Genomic DNA, 17,185 nt, shown 5'->3' on the forward strand with positions numbered 1-17,185 from the left:
ACAAGAATTTTTTTACAGGAAGGGGTTGTTAGTTGCTTTCCCAACCCCCAACTTGGAGGACCAGGATTTGTATGAAGTTTACTCCTTTAGGGAATCTGGCTTCACTATGCCTGTGGAGCTCTCCCTGCCGTACGCTGTGGGACACACTTTGTCTGGCTCCTTTGTCAAGACCACTTTGGCTTGAGTGACCTTGCCAGTAGCTACACTACCGCCGACACAGCTCTTGACTTCATCGAAGCACGCAAACCCTCCCACGTGGCACTGTAGGTACCTTCGATAAGGCAGTGTCCCCTGGGAAGGAGTAGGTAACATCAAAAGCACTATAAGACCTTACAGGGGATGCAATTTTCTATAAGAAGGTAGCAGGTCCAGTAGACACTAGCAGTTTTCAGGAAGACCTACAGAGGGTTGATAAATGGTGCAAGGGCAGTTGACCCTGGACATAAATAAATGTAATATATTGCAGATACGTAGGAGAAGAAATCTACTACTGTACAATTATGCTATTAATAATGAATTGCTCAAAACAGCAACTACTGCAAAATATAGGGGAGTAACCATCAAGACCGACCTTCAGTGGAATGACCACATAAAATAAATAATAGGAAAAGCCGGTGCCAGACAGATTCATAAGGAGAACCTAAATGAAATGCAACTCATCCATGAAAGACGTTGCTTACAAAACAGTCATTTTAACCAATCTTGAGCATTGCGTTTCAGTCTTGGACCCTAACCATCTTGAGTTAATAGAACAGCTGCTTTATTGGAAGCATAGTACACGTGAAATACAGTTACCTAAATGAACTGGTTTACTTTGCGTATTTCAGTTAGTTTGACTTTGTGGCATTGAGAAGCCACTCATTTCAAACACAAGGAATTTTTTTAACACACAAATGACCCTGTTGAAATTAACTTTTAAGAAAAATACATTTATTGAGTAAGTGAGACAGAAATCCATGTAGATAAGAGGTTCAGTATTTAGTAATTCTTCAGCAAGTAGTCGGCAACATCACTTTTTTTTTTTAATGATTTTCCACAGTAATTTAAAATTTCAGATGAACTTTCTTGTAGAAATCTCTTACTTTTAATAATTTGTGGTTTTTTGTGTGATTTCTTAGGATTTTTATTAATATAAAACTTTCTGGGTGGCAGTACTGATTTCATTTTTCACACACTTCCCCCCCCCCCCCCCCTGCCCCCACCCCCTCTACTCTCTCCTCCACACTGTTATTGTCCTCCAGAAGTGTTAGTGTCAAAAATGAAAACTGTAACATGGATGAACGTCCAGTGGTCCATATATTACTTTGTTCAATTCTGTTCACTCTGATTATAATTTCGGCAATGTGTTACATCCTGCAGACATCTTAACTCCTTATTTTTTGTGTCTTAAATGATAAGTTAAGCTATATTTATTTGTGGGTTGTTGACAAATGTTGTCAGTTTTACATATTCTTCGTTACTATTGTCAGTGTCCCGTGCCTTACAAATCTGTGATTGTATAGTTTTAGCACACCTAAATCTTTGGTGTTGTGGGAAATTGAAAGTATGCAATATATCTTTCTGATAATTTCATATAAATACACTGTTATGATTTTGACATAGGTCTAAAACCCAATTTTCTGTATTACATTTTAAGTTGCAACACAGTATAAAATTTATGCACTTCATGTAGATGGTAGTTTAAATAGAGAACTTCTACAATTGGCAACATTTCTGAAAGTTATAGACTGCTGCATACCTACCTTTAGACATTAGATTACTTTTTTTCTTTAAGAATTTCACATGGTATGGAAGAAATTGTGGAAAGAAACCTTTCATGTACTTGTTAACATTCTTGCACTGACATTTACAATTTACTTCTCTTTATATTGATTGAATTGTTTCACTTCTTTTTGAGATAAATTTAGATTGAGTTGTAATGGCCGGGGTGGATGGTCACTACGGTGGTTGGTGGAACTAAATTGTAAGTTTAGGGAAACCAGTAGTCACCACCGTGCGTGGGGTAGAAGCACAGTGGTGCGTGCGTGCCTAGAAGTCGTCCAGTGTATCAGCATGGAAACGCCATTGTTAGAACATTCATTTATTACTCGATAAACTATATCAGTCATGATGGTGCTCTGAGAAGTCATCCTCAGGGTGTCAGATGTGCATGGCCAGTGGGTAGCCACAGCCATCTGCTAATGGCCTGATAGCATCTAGCGGCAGGTAATGACAGAAGCAATTCTGAAAGGACAGTAACCCCAACACTGAGCGACAAGGATTTTGCCCACCTTGCAGACTAATGCTTGTCTGGATGCATCAGACAAGGCACATTGAGGTGCATCTAATCACACCATGGATCTGGCATGGACAAGATGGCTTATAGCAGCTTCAGTGTCTGCTCACATGAGCCCAGGCGGGAAGCAATTGTGGCCGAATGGTTGCACAGCCCCATACTTAAACAGTCGACTGGTGGCTGCCAGACTGCGATCCCTGTGACTAAAAATGATCCATATTTATATGGGCTTGGTCTGTTCTTGTTGTGCTACACTATTGGTTAATGTCCTAACAAGCTACGAAAAACAATCTGTTAGGCTTGAAGCAACTAGGTTGCCCATGCAGCAATGGCTCTGCCTTTCTTCTGCATCAGTGCTATTGTGACCGAGGTGCCTCTGCTCAGCTGCAACATAGGGTAATCGTCCCAGTGCCTTGGACCCAGTACTTGCCATATCATCAGGTAGCCACTGGTGTAATTGTGTTTGGAGGCAGATCTGCTCTTACTGGCTTCTGCAGTCTCTTGCTTGAGCTGCGGCTGTGGATTTTACGCAGCCATACTGAAAAATACGGGTGACACTACACAGTGTCTGTATTTACTAAGTGACTATTCTGTGGTAGAAAACCAAGGCCCAGTTGCATGTTGCCTATCTAATGGATTCCAGGGGCAACAAAAATTTGTGTTTCTACATTTAATATAAAAAGTGATTGAATTCAAAAACATAACATCCTGACATTACCTACTCATTAAGAGGTATAATGTTATATGAAAGGTTAAAGACAGTAATGACAGTATTACTGTTAAAAACTGTGTGTATGTCTTGTGACAATGTAAATCACCGTGTGCAAATACCCAAACTATATACATCCAGTATGTGAAATGAAGAGCACACTTAGTGACTTACAACAACATTCACACATATCATCAAACCTTCTTCGACCCCCCCCCCCCCTGCCCCCCACTTACATGCGTAATGTCAAACATTTAACTCATTAACTTACTTCTGAAGTAATCAGAAGTTTCAAGGTGTTTATGTGGGAGTTTGATTCTTTAAAGAATATGGGGTGTACTGGAACAACACTGAAAACTTTCCTTTTAGTATTATATTTCTCTCTGTCACTTCAAACTTGGACTGTTAACACATTTTATCAAAAAGTGAATTGTATTGTATGACCATATAAATTTGAAGTGCTCAAAGAATTCTAAATTGTATTAAATAATGTTTCTTGAACTGTACAAGAAAAATTTGGAATGTTGCACCTCAAAACATAGAACAAAAATGTGCAAAGTGCGTCAAGTTAATGACTTGTAGCCCAGAAGCTCTCTCTCTCTCTCTCTCTCTCTCTCTCTCTCTCTCTCTCTCTCTCTCTCTCTCTCTCTCTCTCTCTGAAGTATCAGATTTAATCTCTGTATTTCCTAGAGTGCAAAAGTGAGCTGTTACATTTTTAAATAAATGGCTTTCACAAAAACCAAATTTACTTTGTTTTAACCCTTCATAGTTTACACGAATCAGTAATTTAAGTAACATTGTGAAATCTATTAAGTGCAGTTCTTTCCTGTACTTTGAATGTACAAACAAATGATAATTTTTCCCATGACATGCTTTAGTTGTTACCTTGATATATTATACATCCAGTTCATGGAATATCTGTACTTTCTTAGTTCAAAAATGGAAAAAAAATTATAAACAAAATTTTATGAGAGGTAGAGGTAATATACTAGGAGCTGTTATTTTAGCTATCAGTGTTTTGCTTGGTTACAACAGAAGACATATTGTTAAATTCATGAATTTGTGTCTTATGCTTGCTGCTGCTAAGTCATTGGTAATTATGTCTGACTTTCTGTAGACCACTATCTTGGAACTGGTGTTACCCATTTTTTTTTCTTCTTATTTTTTCTTTTTTTTTTCTTTTTCAGTTCTATGACTTAGAAGAACTTTTCCGAAATGGAGGACCTGTTCCAGAGACTAATTATATTTTCATGGGAGACTTCGTTGATCGAGGCTACTACAGTTTAGAAACTTTCACGAGACTTCTCACTTTAAAAGCAAAATGGCCAGACCGTATTACGTTGCTGAGGGGTAATCACGAGTCGAGGCAGATCACCCAAGTATATGGTTTTTATGGTAAGTGATCTCTCTAAATTCTACAAGGAACATAATTTTATTGAATATGCCAGTTGGCTTCTTAACACTTGAATTAGCTAACACATTGGGAAAGAAGAGCTTTTATCTAAAATATTTTACTTTTCATCTAATTTTTAAGATACCTTTAATGTAGGATACATTTAAATGCAGTATATTAGAAAAAACCTTGAATGTCTTCTCTTTGTGGATACTATTGTGAATATTGTACTAATATTACCTTGCCAGCAAGATTGCAGTAACAGTAAAATATTTAATAGTTAGGATTTCAGCAGATTTTGTTTACATTGTATGTCAAACCTGGAAAATCGAAAGGGTGAGTAAAGCACTTACTGACAACTAGAAAGTTTCGATTACAGCCAGTTCAGTGCTTAATAAAATGCACTGAAGACAGCGCTAAACATTAAGAGTGAAGTCAGGATGTAACAGGCCCGGTGCCAGTTTTGGCCGAACAAGGGAGGGTTGTCCATTCATGAAACTAGGTGAAACATTATACATCAGACAAGAACATTTTATCACATGTTAATAGACGCTGTGTGGTATTATGAGGAAGTTGATGCATTTTATATTGAGCCGTTTTCCTGTATACGCCAGATCAACTCTAAAAACTTCTGTCATTTTGATTATTTACTTATTTTATTAAGTCACATTGATACCAAGACCAGTAGAGCTGCTAGGATAAGGAATGTGTCATTGTTTTCATCTTTTATTTTACAGTAACAAATGCAGAAGAAATAGAGAAGGCTTGTGTAATGTGTGCAAAATTGTCCCAGAGATACTCATCCAACTTGAGTGATAGACTTAAAAGGAAAGCATTTGCGCATCACAGTGTTGTTTACTGTCAAATATTCTGTGCGCATACTTTCATGCAAGAATCAAGCAATATTTTTCTTCCTGCTACGTATATATTGTGGAAAAGACCACAAAAGTAAAGTTAATGGATTTGAACTCGGATGAATTCCTATCAGCAATCATTCTAGTGGCACACCTTTTGCTACTGGAACATGTGTATGGAATTGGCAGTGGTAATCAATTACTCTTCCCAACACACCGTGAGGTGGCTTTCAGAGTGTAGGTGTAAGTATATTCATGTTATAACTCAAATTTTAATCAATCAGAACAGATATGATATACTGGATTTATACACATTTCAGAAACACAGTAGAGGGCAAAGTATGAATCAGTAAAATCTTTTTTTCGTTTGTGAGTTCACAATATTAAGAGTCAGAGCACAATCATGTGAATGCCCTGAATTCAACCACTGATAAAACTTATTATATTCTGAAACCAAGTGGCATATGCACATCATAGTGAGAGATCTCAATTGAATACTGTAGTTACCATACAATGTGTGGCAGAGGGTATCTGCAGCTTCTGTTACTCACTCCCTTTCCTGTGTCACTTACAAATTCAGCAAAAGCGGAAAAATGACTGTCCATATGGTTCTGTAGGAGCCCATATTGTCTCCTCGTCCTCCTCATTGTCATGCAAGTTTTATATTTCCTCAACATTGTTTCACAAAAAGAACAGCTTCTTCTCTCTGGGGATTCCCATTTGAGTCTGCAACAACATTTCTGTAATACAATTGAACCTACCAGTAACAAATATAGCGGCATGCCTTTGAATTTCATCAGTGTCTTCCTTTAATCTGACCTGATAGGAATGTTACACCTAAACAGTAATTAATAATGGGTCACACTAATGGTCTATACACAGTATACATTACAGATGACCTACACTCTCCTACCATGGACTTTCTGTGCTTCTTCCACTTCATGTTGCTTTGCAGCATTATGCCTAGATATTTAATCTACATGACTAGTCAAGCAGTACACCCTTAGTGTACTGTACTTGAGCATTCATTTACATTTTCCTACATTCATCACACCAAATATAAATTCTAAGTTACATTGCATTCTCCTACAGTCACACCATGCAAAAACTGTCCCGTACCCTACAACATCATCACTGATTGCTGCTCACCCTACATGTCAGATTGTTTATGTATACAGTGAGCCAGAGCAGTTCCATCACACTTCCCCAGGGAACTCCTTGACGACACCTTTGTCTTTGATGAACACACACTGTCAAGCACAACTTACTGGATTCTATTACTTAAAATTTCTTTGAGCCACTCACATATCTTAAACCTATTCTGCATTTCTGATTTTAATCAAGTCTGTCGAGGAACACTGTGTCAAACGCTTTCTGGAAATCTAGGAAGTTTATTGTATTCAAACTTAGAATATACTCAGGAATTCTTCAGCAAACAATATCAGTCTGTAATTTTGGGGGTCGATTGTTTTAGCCTTCTTATAAATGGCGGTTATATGCAGCCACATTTTTTTTTACAGCTGGGCAATATATTTGCGATAAATGCAAGCTAATTAAAGGGTCAATACTGAGGTGTACAATCTGTCAATCCGGATTGGGATACCATAAAGACATGGCAACTTACTTGTTTTCATGTTTTTCAGCTGTTCTGCGAGTCAGGTGTCTGCTTCTATGTCCTCAGTGTGGCTGTCTCTGTGGCAGTCAAATAACAATATGTCTGACTGATTGTCCTACATTAATGATTTTTTGTAGATGTAAATTTACAACTTCATCTTTCTTTATGCTGTCTTCTATTGCCACATGAGTTTCATGATATAAGCCTCGAACACACTTATTGATTTTCCATAGGACCAGAATTTTCTTGGGTTCTCGGCAAGATTTTTGCTTAGGTATGACGGTGTAATTTGTGGTTTGCTTAGTTGTTTTTCTTAGCCAAACAGAGAACTGTTCTGGCTGTATATGATTTATTATGTTCTTGATAAACTGCAGTGAACTGTTCTGAAGGATAGACCTCCTTGCTCAGTTTCTGTACTGTTGCATTTGGGAACACTGCATCTTTGCATATTCACATTTGCTCACTTTACATGAAATAGGCTTCACCATATGTACATGATTGTAGTGCATGCACCCACAGTCTTAAATATCAAAATCAGTGTTTTACATATAGAAGAACTCTTTTTATTTATATTAAGAGTTTCCTGTCAGCTAATTTTATTTTTAAATGGTGTGAATCGAGCAGAAAGAGAGACTATTAGAATTTTTTGGCATTCACTTGGAGGTAGTTTCGTGTTTTTGCTAGCCTGTGTGTAGGAATTTCGATGTGTGCCATATTCCTTTTATTAGACAAAGTGCGGAAACATACATTTATGGATTCATAACTATTAATTAATAAAAACAGTCAAAATCGTAGAATGTCTCATTTATTAAGCTGTATGATCTAGAATGTTTTCACTAATTGATAATGAACAGATTGCCCTAAACTACTGAATCAATACCATTGGTACAAACCTCAGTTTCTATCTGGTAAGAAGCACTGTGGGAGAGTAAGAACCACCTACCTATCAAAGGTGTGGGTTTTTATAGAGGAAGCATAATGCACTGCACGCATGCAGACTATATTCACCCAGTATTAGAGAATGAGTGCACTTAGTGACTTGCAGTAAACTTCACACACAATTTCAAACCTTTACAAAACATTTCCTTGCTGACACTTCCCACAAAATGATAGAAAGAAAAAAGTTTATTATTTACTACATTTTCTCTCTTAATGCTGTCAGGCAAGGCAGGCAGTATTTGTATGTACCATTTAATGCACCTGAAAAATTATCAGTGTATGACACAGTTCAGGAGATTTGACATCATAAAAATTGAGATGTGTGAAAAACTAGATTTTCTTAAAACGGAGTGAGAGTTACTCAGACTATACTCATATAGTATTTGATAATGGGAGCACATAGGGACTTCCAAAGAACTTGGAACATAATTTCAAACCTGTTCTACACTTTTTCTCACTTATATGCTTAATGCCAGATATTTAACACATTAACTCATCTATAAAGAAATAAGAAGTTAGAAGCTGTTTCGTACAGGAGAGCTCAGTTCCAAGAATTGAAGGTATAAAGGTTACTTACTATCGAGAAAGAATCCCTGTGGATTTAAGAACCTCTTACATTTCATAGAGGTGGGGATGAAGAGTGTGTCACAGTGAAGCATAACTCAGAAACGCCTGGAGAAATGTCAGACAAATTTGTTAGTTAGATGACTTATTAGGGACAGGAAAAAATTGTTATATTTTATGGCCAATTGTGGCATATTTTTTTCACAAATTTTGGCAGTTTTTTATGTAGGTCTTATTTTCTTACATCGTATTGTAGTTTGCCACATGGGAAATAAACTGTCACATTAAGATTGTGCACAAACCTCAGTCTTGCGGAAAAAGAAGGCCAAAAGTAATTTCAGCATGAAAAAATGATCAGTTACGAATATTGGTAATCTGTTGCCTGTGGATTTATAGCTTTTTTTCTGTATGGGAAAATGACAAATTTCATGATATTTCATAAAAAATGACCAATTTTGTGTTATCCTGTTAAAAGTGCTAGTTTCCCCATTACCATTTTTGCAAAATTATCCTATCCCCCACTTATTGTTGGTACAAAAATATATGCACCGTATCATTAGGGATGGGGATGAGAGGGGATGATGAAGAAAAAAAAAAAAAAGTTCAAAACTGTGCAGTGCAGTGTGTCAACCATGTTAAAAAAATTTTGTCATCTTGTTTCGGGACCTAAGATCAAACAACAAGGCTGAATACAACCTATAAATTTAACATCTTATCTAGTGTCATATGGTGTAAAACAGGCAGTTACATATGTTCAACATCTCCTTGTAAGCCCTTGGACCAATTTCAACCAAACTAGGTATACATTATTACTTCTTGTCTGGCTAGGAATACTGTGGAGTAAAAGCCATCAACTTCCCATTTTGGTGGTGGTGGTGGTGGTGGTGGTGGTGGTGGTGGTGGTGGTGGTGGTGGTGGATGTATAGGTTGTGTGTGTGCGTGTGTGTGTGTGCACGAGAGGGGGGGGGGGGGGGGGGGGGAAGGACAGAAACAGGGGCAATGGATAGAGGGAGTGGTAGGAAGGAGGTGGATAGAGGGAGTGGGGATGTGGTCAGATTCAGGTGGGAGGGGGAGATGATCTGGTACATGATTGGAATAAATACATACCTGAGCAGTGCCAGGTTTCTCAGCTGATATGGAGACAATTAATAGTAACCACATCTGTTTCCACATGAGGTTGGAACCTCATGATACCTATTCGCAAATAGTGTTGATATGTTCTTCCCAATTAAATCGGGCATCAGTATAATTTGTAAAAGCTTGACACAGTTAGCATGTCTTCCTTCTTCATAAACAAACTTGGGGTTGCATGGACATTCCCATAGGCTGGAGCTATTCACTTTACTTGTGTCAGAGAAGGATCAGACTTCCTCATTATGTGGTTCCTCACTTCAGAGCTGATACATTAAAATGTCCCTGATCAGAGAATCAGCACATTTGTGCACACAGATATTGAAATTGAAATTTCTACTTGATCTCTGTAGGCCATTGGTGCAATCTGAATAAGATTTATGCGCCCCCTCCCGTTTTTTTTCTGCAGATATTCCAACCTAACTGCAATAATATGTATTCATTGAAAAAAAATGTTCTAGCAACAAGGAAAATACCTTAAATGGTTGAAAAGCCATAAAAATGACTGGCATGGAAGATGGTCCTATTGCAATCACTTAACACTTGAACTACATATAAAACAGCTGTCATTAGCTCTGATAACACTGTATGGTTTGTGTGAGTAGTATCTCTGTTGTTGGAAACTCGCACTCCCACTCATCTAACCAGAAAAGGTTCGAAGTCTTATCTGCAAGTATCTCGGGTCCCGAGTCATCATCCATTTCGTAAAGACAACCTACATGCAAGACTAAAAGAGATGACCAAATGCTCCTTGTACCAGTGCAAGCTTTCCAGTCCAAGTCTGGTTCACACCATAAAGAGTTCCACCAATGAAACATAAACACTGTAAATGAAACAGATAGACCGATCAACTCACACTGCAATGATCACATTAAAATGATCTCAGGCTGAACCTGGGCTGTCCTAAACACAGGATTCTAGTGTGGCCTCATCTGAGGGTGCTCCTGAACAACTGTATTTTCAAAATTTGTTAATTTGTCAGAAATTTCCTAAACAGTTGCAGTGGTATTGCATTTGATGATACCAATTGTGTGTTAATATGCTCAAAAGTGAATAAGGTGTTTTTATTTGTATCTGTACCTGGCACAGTAGCTCTGGAGCAGTTGTTTATCATCCTTTTTTGAATTCAGGGATAACTTTTGATATTTTGAATGAATCTGGAAAATCTCCACACTCCAAACATTTATTAAAAATAATACTTAGTAACCTATGTATCAAGTGAACTATTTCTTTAGTAATACAATTACACAGTAGCTGTCCGTACTTCTACAGTCAGAGCATGTACTGTTCCACAGACTTCATTGGATGTTGTAACATCCCAATGAAAGACAAACCCTTCAGACAGCAGGAAGCCGAGCAGATCACATGCAGACGTGTCTATGGTTTTAAATTTGTCTCAAATTCTCTGGATGCTACTCAGCATGTATTCTATAATTTGTATCAGTTTGCTTGAATATCAATTAACTTTTTTATTTTTGTGTTTATCTGAGGACTAAACTTTTATTAATGGAGAACAAGAATACCACATCTCTCTGTTTTTTGTTTTGTTTAAGTTGTGAAAATCATCAGCTCCAGCTTTCACTTTGACACATTTAACTTGTATATAAATTACATAATAAGTTCCTCTCTCTGACCTCTTACGTATACCACACTGAATTCATTGGCATAAGTTGATTGTTTATGATATGTTGAAAGCAATTAATCGTGGCCTGCAAAATATGCACCATTTTCATATCTGTGTAAATTAACAATAGTATTGTGTAGACTTGCACCATTAAGTGCAGGAAACTTGTCCATGCAATGCAAAGTAAAGGATTTTAAAGTGTTTGAAAAAAGTTTTGGAATTTTGTTTCTCTGAATCTGCCATTTTAGTGTTAAAATCCCCTCAGATATATTAAACTAATCTTACATGACCAAACTTTACATTTATTTCTGAACAGTGTTCTGTAAATTTCAGCACCACCATTACTACTCTGTTTCCTACACATTATGTCCACAACTTTTCGTTGAGGAACAAAACTGTCTGCTCAGTTTTCTGTTAGCTAGTGTTCTGCCACATATCACATCTACATTGTTAATTATACAAACATATTCTAACAGTTTGTTTCTTATACAACAGATACTAACTAACTAGAGTATTTATCTCTAGTTTCATTCTAATGTGAGCACACATTCGTAGGTGGCATATCGGAATTACAAACTATCTAAGTTGAAACAGGTGGAATGTTTACTTTGTCTTGTGAGAAATCTCTACTGCTTCATTGTGTTGTGTGCTTAATTCTGAGGACATGTCACTTTTGTCTGTCAGAGAAATGACTTGCTTAATATGATACTGGACATTTGATTTCATACGTACTATATGTAGAATCCTGTAGCTAACAGACCTCTTCCCCCATTGGTAGACGAAAAAATCATATCCGTAGTGTGATTATATCAATGTGCATTGCATTTTAAAATTAAATACATGCATTTTGCACATCGTCTTTTCTGCTTACTTTACTTACACAGAATAAGTTAATTCAGTTGTCACAATGTGGTACACAAAGAACATTACAGCTTAATCCTGAAATTTTTTTCATGAATGACTGCACCTACAGCCTTGAAATTTGCTCCTGGTTTTACATTTCTGTTAATCATGTGTACATGTACTTCACAATTCAAAGGCCATTCTTCACCCTTGGTTATCAGAATAAACATCTATCTCACATGTACTTGTTGCAGGAATTTCAGGAATTTTACAGTTATTGGGTGTATAAAGGCTCACTATCTGCCCCCTCCCCCCCCCCCCCCTCTCTCTCTCTCTCTCTCTTTCTCTCTCTCTCTCTCTCTCTCTCTCTCTCTCTCTCTCTCTCTCTCTCTCTCTCTCTCTCTGATATGATGTATCCATATTTTAAGATCACTATTAACAAACTGCAAACTAGAAATGAGTGCCTCAAAATGTGGCCTTTACTCTTAATACACAACTGCTTCTTCATTACCCAGTTAAAGATTTTGCACAGCAATACTTCATGAAGTTTCACCCTCGCCACCACCTGGAGTAGGATGTAAATAATAAAAAGCTAGCAGGTCTGTAGGACATCAGTTAAAATCTCACAAATAATTTCTGATATTTGTTTTGTTTGTTTTAGGCCATGGTCCAAGGCATAATTCTCTAACATGTAATCTTCCAATGCTACACACATCACCAAAGGCTTTAACAACTCAGAAACCAGTTACAGTCTCAATCAAGCTCAGTAAGCCGGACTGTTTATGCGAGGGTCACTCCAAAAGAAATGCACACAATTTTTTTTTAATTCACCTTTTATTCTACATTTCTGAAAGTTTTACATTTCTCCACATAATTTCCATCTCTCTCAATTGTCTTATGCCATCTTGGAACCAGCGCCTGTATACCCGCACGGTAAAATTCTGGACCAACCTTTTGGAGCCACTGTTTGACAGTGTGCACAAAGTGGTCACCATCTTCAAACCTAGTGCCACAAAGAGTGTCTTTCAGTTCCCCAGAGAGATGATAGTCACATGGAGCCAGGTCAGGACTGTAAGGCGGGTGTTTCAGTGTTGTCCATGGTTTTTTGACTGACATGTGGCCGTGCATTGTCATGCAACAGCAAAACATCCTGCTTTTGACGATGTGGTCGAACATGACTCAGTCGAGCTTGAAGTTTCTTCAGTGTCATCACATATGCATCAGAATTTATGGTGGTTCCACTTGGCGTGATGTCCACAAGCACGAGTCCTTCCTAATTGAAAAACACCGTAGCCATAACTTTTCCAGCAGAAGGTGTGGAATTTTTTCCCCCCTTGGGTGAATTTGCATGACGCCATTGATTGTCACTTCGTCTCTGGTGAAAAGTGATGAAGCGATGGTTCATCACCTTTCACAATTCTTCCAAGAAATTCATCTCTACCATTCTTGTACTGTTCCAAAAGTTCGCTGCAAACCGTTCTTCTTGTTTCTTTGTCAGCCACTGCAACATCCTGGGAACTCACCTGGCACAAACGTTTTTCAATGCCAACACTTTCAGTATTCTGCAAATTCTTCCTTCCCCTATCCCAACGTAGCGTTACAATTCGTTCACCATGATGCATTTGTCAGCAGTCACCAATTCGTTAACTCTCTGCACATTGTCTAGGGTGTGTACAGTACGAGGCCTGCCGCTGCGAGGACAGTCCTCAATATTGCCGTGCCCACTTTCATCATGTAACCTTCTTGCCCACCGACTAACTGTACTGCAATTGACAGCAGCATCTCCATACACCTTTTTCGACTTCTTGTGGATGTTTCCCAGTGTCTCGTTTTCACAGCACAGGAATTCTATGACAGTATGTTGCTTCTGACAAACGTCAAGTGTAGCAGCCATCTTGAAGACATGTTGTGACGGCACCACTCACGGGAACAGGTTGAACTAAGTTTGGAAACGAGTGGGAAGGATGTATCTACACACTGTAAAACTTTCACACATGCAGAATGAAAACTGTATTTTTTACAAAAATAGTGTGCATTTCTTTTGGAGTTAGCCTCATATGTATCCATGCAGCAGTCATTTTGTGATGTCATCAGACTGTTGCCTAAGATCACAGAGTAATACCAATACATGTTAAGAAACTTGTAGTGGAGAACAATTGGTACTGTTTGTTATATTTGGCACTAAGGCCCACAAGTTGTCTAATTTCAGTCCTCCTCCTTTTCTGTTGAAATTGTTCTTGTGCTTTTGTATTTTTATGGCCTCTGTACATCCACTACATCTGCAGTCACTAGATTTTGCTAAAACCACAGTGTCAGAGAAAAGAATTTGGTGATTTACCAGTCTTGCCCAGATGACAATTGTTCTTGTGTTCTTTAAGGCATATGTTAATGTTTCTTTTTGTAGTTCCAATGAATGCTTGACCACAAGTACGAGGCATTTTACATACTCCTGATCTGGTAAGTGGTGGGCATAGGATAGATCCCTGTATGAAAATTCCAATCACCATTCCACACAGATGTGGTGAATTATCAAAACATTGGTGGAGTGTTCTAAAAGAATCTGTGGATGACAGAACATGGAGAACAGGCTTGATCATTTAAGAACTGCTTTCAGCAAAAACAGCTAGTCTGGCAGAAATACGTAGGGCACTACACCCTAAAAGGTCTAGCGCTTCTAAAGAAAAGTGCCAACTAAATGGAAAGTCTTCCTTCCATAGGTGGCATCAGCAGAGTACTCAGGGAACATGGTATTGGTATAGTGTTTAAACCAACAAGAAAGAGGTGTGAATATTAGAAAACAACGGACCTATAACTGCCACTTGCTACAGCAGAAGTATATAAAATCCCTTGCATTTAGGGTCAGCTGTATATAGGAACAACAGAAAGAAGCATAAACATGCACGTTAATGAACACCAAAGCTGTTGTCACCTGGGCAAGATGGTAAATCAGCAGTAGCAGATAATGCACTGGAACCGGTAAAACACAAAAATTCAGTTTCTCTGGCACTGTGGTTTCAGCAAGATGTGGTCATAAGGATGTAGAGGGGCCATAAAAATAAAAAAAAGCACAAAAACAATTTCAAAAGAAAAGGAGGACTGAAATTACTTGAAGTTAAATGCTCATCTTTCTGAGGTCGTGGCTCGAGACGTCACTCCACCTAGCAACTAGAGCTGCCAGCAAACGTCATGCTCAGGGAGCTGTTCTTTTCCTAACTTCTGATAATGATTGCATTGCATTGTATTTGTGTTATTGTTGGGTTTGTTATGCTCTCTGTTTGTATTTGCATTCTGGTTAGACAAAAGCTTGTTTAGATTTTGTGCCTGTAAGGGTATATACACTGTGAGGAACCGAAGAAACTGGTACACTTGCCAGATATTGTGTAGGACCCCCCACAAGTGCACAGAAGTGCCACAACACGTCGTGGCATTGACTCAACTAATGTCTGAAATACACCATTAATCCTGCAATGCTGTCTATCAATCCATAAGAGAAGGATTTGCTTAATAATGTTCATTTCTAGAGATTTTGGTGGCTAGAGGAAGTGTTTAAACTCAGTGTTCCTGGAGCCAGTCTGTAGCAATTCTGGACATACGGTGTGTTGCATAGTTCTGCTGAAATTGCCGAAGTCCATCGAAATGCACAGTGGACATGAATGGCTGCAGGTGATCAGGCAGGATGCTTATGTACATGTCACCTGTCAGTCATATCTAGATGTATCATGGGATCCCATATCACTCCAACTGCACATGCCCCACACCATTACAGAGCCCCCCCCCCCCCCCCCCCCCCTGCAGGTCCAGGGCTTAGAATTGATCCGAGGTATTCCTGGCTGTTGTAAGAGGTGGCTAAAAGGAGTATCTCACTTTTTGGCTCTGAGTTCAGGTCCCATTCTATGATTTGACCTGGCACTTTCTAAATTCTACAAAAGTGCGGGCCACATGGGGAAGGCCGCCTTACGTGGTGCCCGAGTTATCCGTAGTGCCCTTAGATTCAATCTCAGGAATCTCTTGTCATGGCTTTGCATCTCTACCTTCGATTCAACTATTTGGACAAGGACACTTTCAGGGTATCTCATTTTCTACCATTGTCTCCTGTCCTCTTTCGCCCCATGACAATATTGGGTTTTTCTGTGCCCAATATCTAGCATGGTAGCCAGTCCATTGTGGTGGGGCTGTCATGTACCCATTTGGTGGTAGCTCCCTGACAACACAGGGATTGCACTGCTGATGCCTGAGCTGTAAACTCACCATGTATGCCAAGGAGTTGATGCCTGTCTTATTTGGGGCATCAGGACTCACGGCAACAGCCATCATGCCACATTGCCTTTGCTGTGGCTGGGTGGCGCCCATGAGGAGAGCCCCTGATCGGAGTGGGTGGCTTCAGGGCAGATGACCCACAATGAAGTGGAATACGTCATCACTCACTAGTGACTGTACAATGCCAGCAGTCTCTAAGAAGGGAAAGATAGAATAAAATGCTGACAGTTATGATCCTAAATCGTTTCCCTCCCTCGCTACAGCATGGGAGGAATGTAGAGCAGAAGAACGAAGAAAGCCATATTCACCTCAGTTTTTAGACTGTAGCAGAACTGATGGGGACTCCGTGCTACCTACGAAGCCTTAATTTTTCATTGAACATCTTGAGGATAACTTTGGAGAAGTGATAGTGGTGTCCAAGATGCAAAATGGTGCAGTCTTGATTCAAACAGCATCCCCAGCCCAATCCCGGGCATTAATCGATTGTGCCAAACTGGGTGATATTCCTGTTTCCATCACTCCCCATAAAAGCCTCAACATGGGATTATTTTCCATTGCGACCTCCTCTTGCAGTCTGTTGATAAGCTCCACGCCAATGTAGAACAGCAGGGTGTTCATTTCATCCGGCACGGTCATGGGGGACCCAAAGAAAACAAGGTTGCTACTGTTGCCTTCATCTTGGCCTTTGTGGATGATTCATTCCCTAAAAAAATCAAGGTGATGGTTTACTGCTGTGATGTTAAACCATATGTCCCTCCCCCTATGTTGTGCTTCAAATGCTGGGAATTAGGGCACGTCTTCCCGCTGCACTTCCAGCGTTACATGTCAAGGCTGTGCACGTCCACTGCACCCAGGTACTCCATGTGTGCCTCCTCCCACTTTCATCACCTCTCCCACTACTCGCCAGACTGCCCAGTACTCCAAAAGGAGTGGAAAATCGTGGAGTGCAAGACTCTGGACTGGTTGACTTACCAAGAGGCT

The 17,185-nt window shown here is 39.1% G+C and overlaps 1 protein-coding gene across 1 annotated transcript in view; it reads left to right on the forward strand.

The window, feature by feature from the left end:
- The window catches only part of LOC126299511 (serine/threonine-protein phosphatase 6 catalytic subunit), a 77,177-nt gene that overhangs the window by 15,639 nt on the left and 44,353 nt on the right, over nt 1-17,185 (forward strand). The window contains exon 3 of the mRNA XM_049991473.1: nt 4,172-4,379. Within this exon, the coding sequence (XP_049847430.1) occupies nt 4,172-4,379 (208 nt within the window). The remainder of the gene's footprint in view (nt 1-4,171; nt 4,380-17,185) is intronic.

The sequence above is a fragment of the Schistocerca gregaria genome, chromosome X, assembly GCF_023897955.1.
Source record: "Schistocerca gregaria isolate iqSchGreg1 chromosome X, iqSchGreg1.2, whole genome shotgun sequence".
NCBI lineage: Eukaryota > Metazoa > Arthropoda > Insecta > Orthoptera > Acrididae > Schistocerca > Schistocerca gregaria.